The sequence below is a fragment of the Entamoeba dispar genome, genomic scaffold (genome assembly GCF_000209125.1).
Source record: "Entamoeba dispar SAW760 scf_1105229458483 genomic scaffold, whole genome shotgun sequence".
Lineage (NCBI taxonomy): Eukaryota > Evosea > Mastigamoebida > Endamoebidae > Entamoeba > Entamoeba dispar.
The window spans coordinates 1-1,749 of NW_001853215.1; the positions used below are offsets into that span (position 1 = coordinate 1).

General features: G+C 22.9%; 3 protein-coding genes across 3 annotated transcripts in view, besides 5 other annotated features; 1 reads left to right on the top strand and 2 right to left on the bottom strand.

Moving 5' to 3' along the window:
* Positions 1 to 30: 30 nt before the first annotated feature.
* Positions 31 to 56: a sequence feature (AT_rich).
* Positions 55 to 495, top strand: EDI_254370 (ribose-5-phosphate isomerase B, putative; the record flags this gene model as incomplete). Its single annotated transcript, XM_001734699.1, has 1 exon — positions 55 to 495. The coding sequence occupies one exon, from the start codon at positions 55 to 57 to the stop codon at positions 493 to 495; it is 441 nt and encodes a 146-aa protein (XP_001734751.1).
* A 17-nt stretch (positions 496 to 512) lies between these two features.
* Positions 513 to 784: a sequence feature (AT_rich).
* A 173-nt stretch (positions 785 to 957) lies between these two features.
* Positions 958 to 992: a sequence feature (AT_rich).
* A 41-nt stretch (positions 993 to 1,033) lies between these two features.
* Positions 1,034 to 1,075: a sequence feature (AT_rich).
* Positions 1,076 to 1,082: 7 nt separating this feature from the next.
* On the bottom strand, positions 1,083 to 1,578 carry EDI_254380 (uncharacterized protein; the record flags this gene model as incomplete). Its single annotated transcript, XM_001734700.1, has 2 exons — positions 1,083 to 1,182; positions 1,238 to 1,578. The coding sequence occupies 2 exons, from the start codon at positions 1,576 to 1,578 to the stop codon at positions 1,083 to 1,085; spliced, it is 441 nt and encodes a 146-aa protein (XP_001734752.1).
* Positions 1,192 to 1,212: a sequence feature (AT_rich).
* Positions 1,579 to 1,695: 117 nt separating the features above from the next.
* The window catches only part of EDI_254390 (uncharacterized protein), a gene marked incomplete at both ends in the record, with an annotated part of 981 nt that continues 927 nt past the window's right edge, over positions 1,696 to 1,749 (bottom strand). Inside the window, one exon of the mRNA XM_001733212.1 lies at positions 1,696 to 1,749. This exon is cut by the window's right edge and continues 927 nt beyond it. Coding sequence (XP_001733264.1) covers positions 1,696 to 1,749 — 54 coding nt within the window.

Genomic DNA, 1,749 nt, shown 5'->3' on the forward strand with positions numbered 1-1,749 from the left:
ATACATTAGAATATTCTAATAAACTTCATCTAAAAAATATAAATAAATTTAAATATGGAAGTAATTATAGGAAGTGATCATGCTGGTTTTCCATTAAAAGAAATTGTAAAAAAATATTTAATTGAAAAAGGAATTAAAGTAGATGATATGGGTACTTATTCTACTGAAAGATGTGATTATCCTGATTTTGCTGAAAAAGTAGCACGCGAAGTTCTTAAAACTGGTAAAAAAGGTATTTTGGTATGTGGAAGTGGAATTGGAATTTCTATAGCTGCAAATAAAATTAATGGTATCAGATGTGCTCTTTGTCATGACCACTATACTGCTGTAATGTGTAGAAGACATAATGACGCTAATATTATTGCTTTTGGTGCTAGAGTTATTGGATCTGATATTGCTACTGACATGGTTGATGCTTTCTTATCTACTCCTTTTGATGGAATGCAACACACTGCTCGTGTTGAAAAAATTCACAAATTAGAACAAAATCATTAAATTGATTGATTTCTTTCATTAATTATTTTTTGTATTTTCTTTTATATTTTTATTCCTTTTAATTGATTTGTTTTTTAAATATAAATTGATATAATAATTATTGAAGAAAATGGATATAATTCTTTTATTATTATTTATAATATATAATCATTAATACATAATTTATTTATTATATTCTATTTGTTATACTTCTTTTCTTATTTTGAATTTGTTCTTCTATTATTTTAATTGCTTGAATCATAGTATTATATTTAATAATAATTATTCATTTTTTAAACTAAAATAAATTGTTTTACTACTCACTTTACTTTTAAAGTATTTGTAATATATTGTTACTATTAAAATTATCATAATGAAAATAAGGTTAAATGGATTAATACGTTTATTATTTCTTTTTTTATAGAGTACTTAGAATCTAAGTTAAATTAATAATATTAGAATCATTCAATTCTTTTTTCTTTCTTAAAAATATTTTTTAAAATTAAAATAAAAAATAAGAGATTTTAACTTTTGTTCATTAGTTAAAAAATAGGATAACTTAATAAAGAATTTTTTTATAAAGAAATAAATAACAAAAATTCAATCAGTTATTTCTTCTTTGAAATATTTAATGACTCATGTTCTTCAAATAGTGTTTTTAATATTACTTTTTGAGTTTTTGTAAGTTTAGATAAAACAATGTCAATACTAATTGTGTTAATAAATAATATTATTTATCGATAAAAGTATTAAAACAACAAACTCATTCTTTTTTAATTTTCTTAATATACTCATAGTAGCTCCTTTGATAATTCCTGATACTTCATCAATGATAATGTCTTTGTCTAAAATAATGATAGTGGCTTCAAGTAAATCGTATAACCCTTTTTTATCATCACAATTTAATACAATTTCATAAAATGCAAATGCACTTGCTGAAGAGCATGGCATTAAATTAGCAAGAAATATTGGGAGTGAAGTTCGAATGACTTTACTTAGAGAATATAATTGATTTGTAAATTTACAAATAGCTAAATAGCATTTTTCATCAATATAATCATTTTCAATGAATTTAACAATTTCTCCTGTTTTATAATATGACATAACATTTACAGCAATTGGGTCAGCAAGAAGAGGAGGAAGAGATGCATAACAGAACTAATTATTGTAGATACATATTTTGATTCAAAAGGAAGAATTAAAGTATATAATGAAATAGTATCAACGTCCAGTGGTAGAGAAGCGTTTAATACAATTGAGGGGATGAAGGATTTG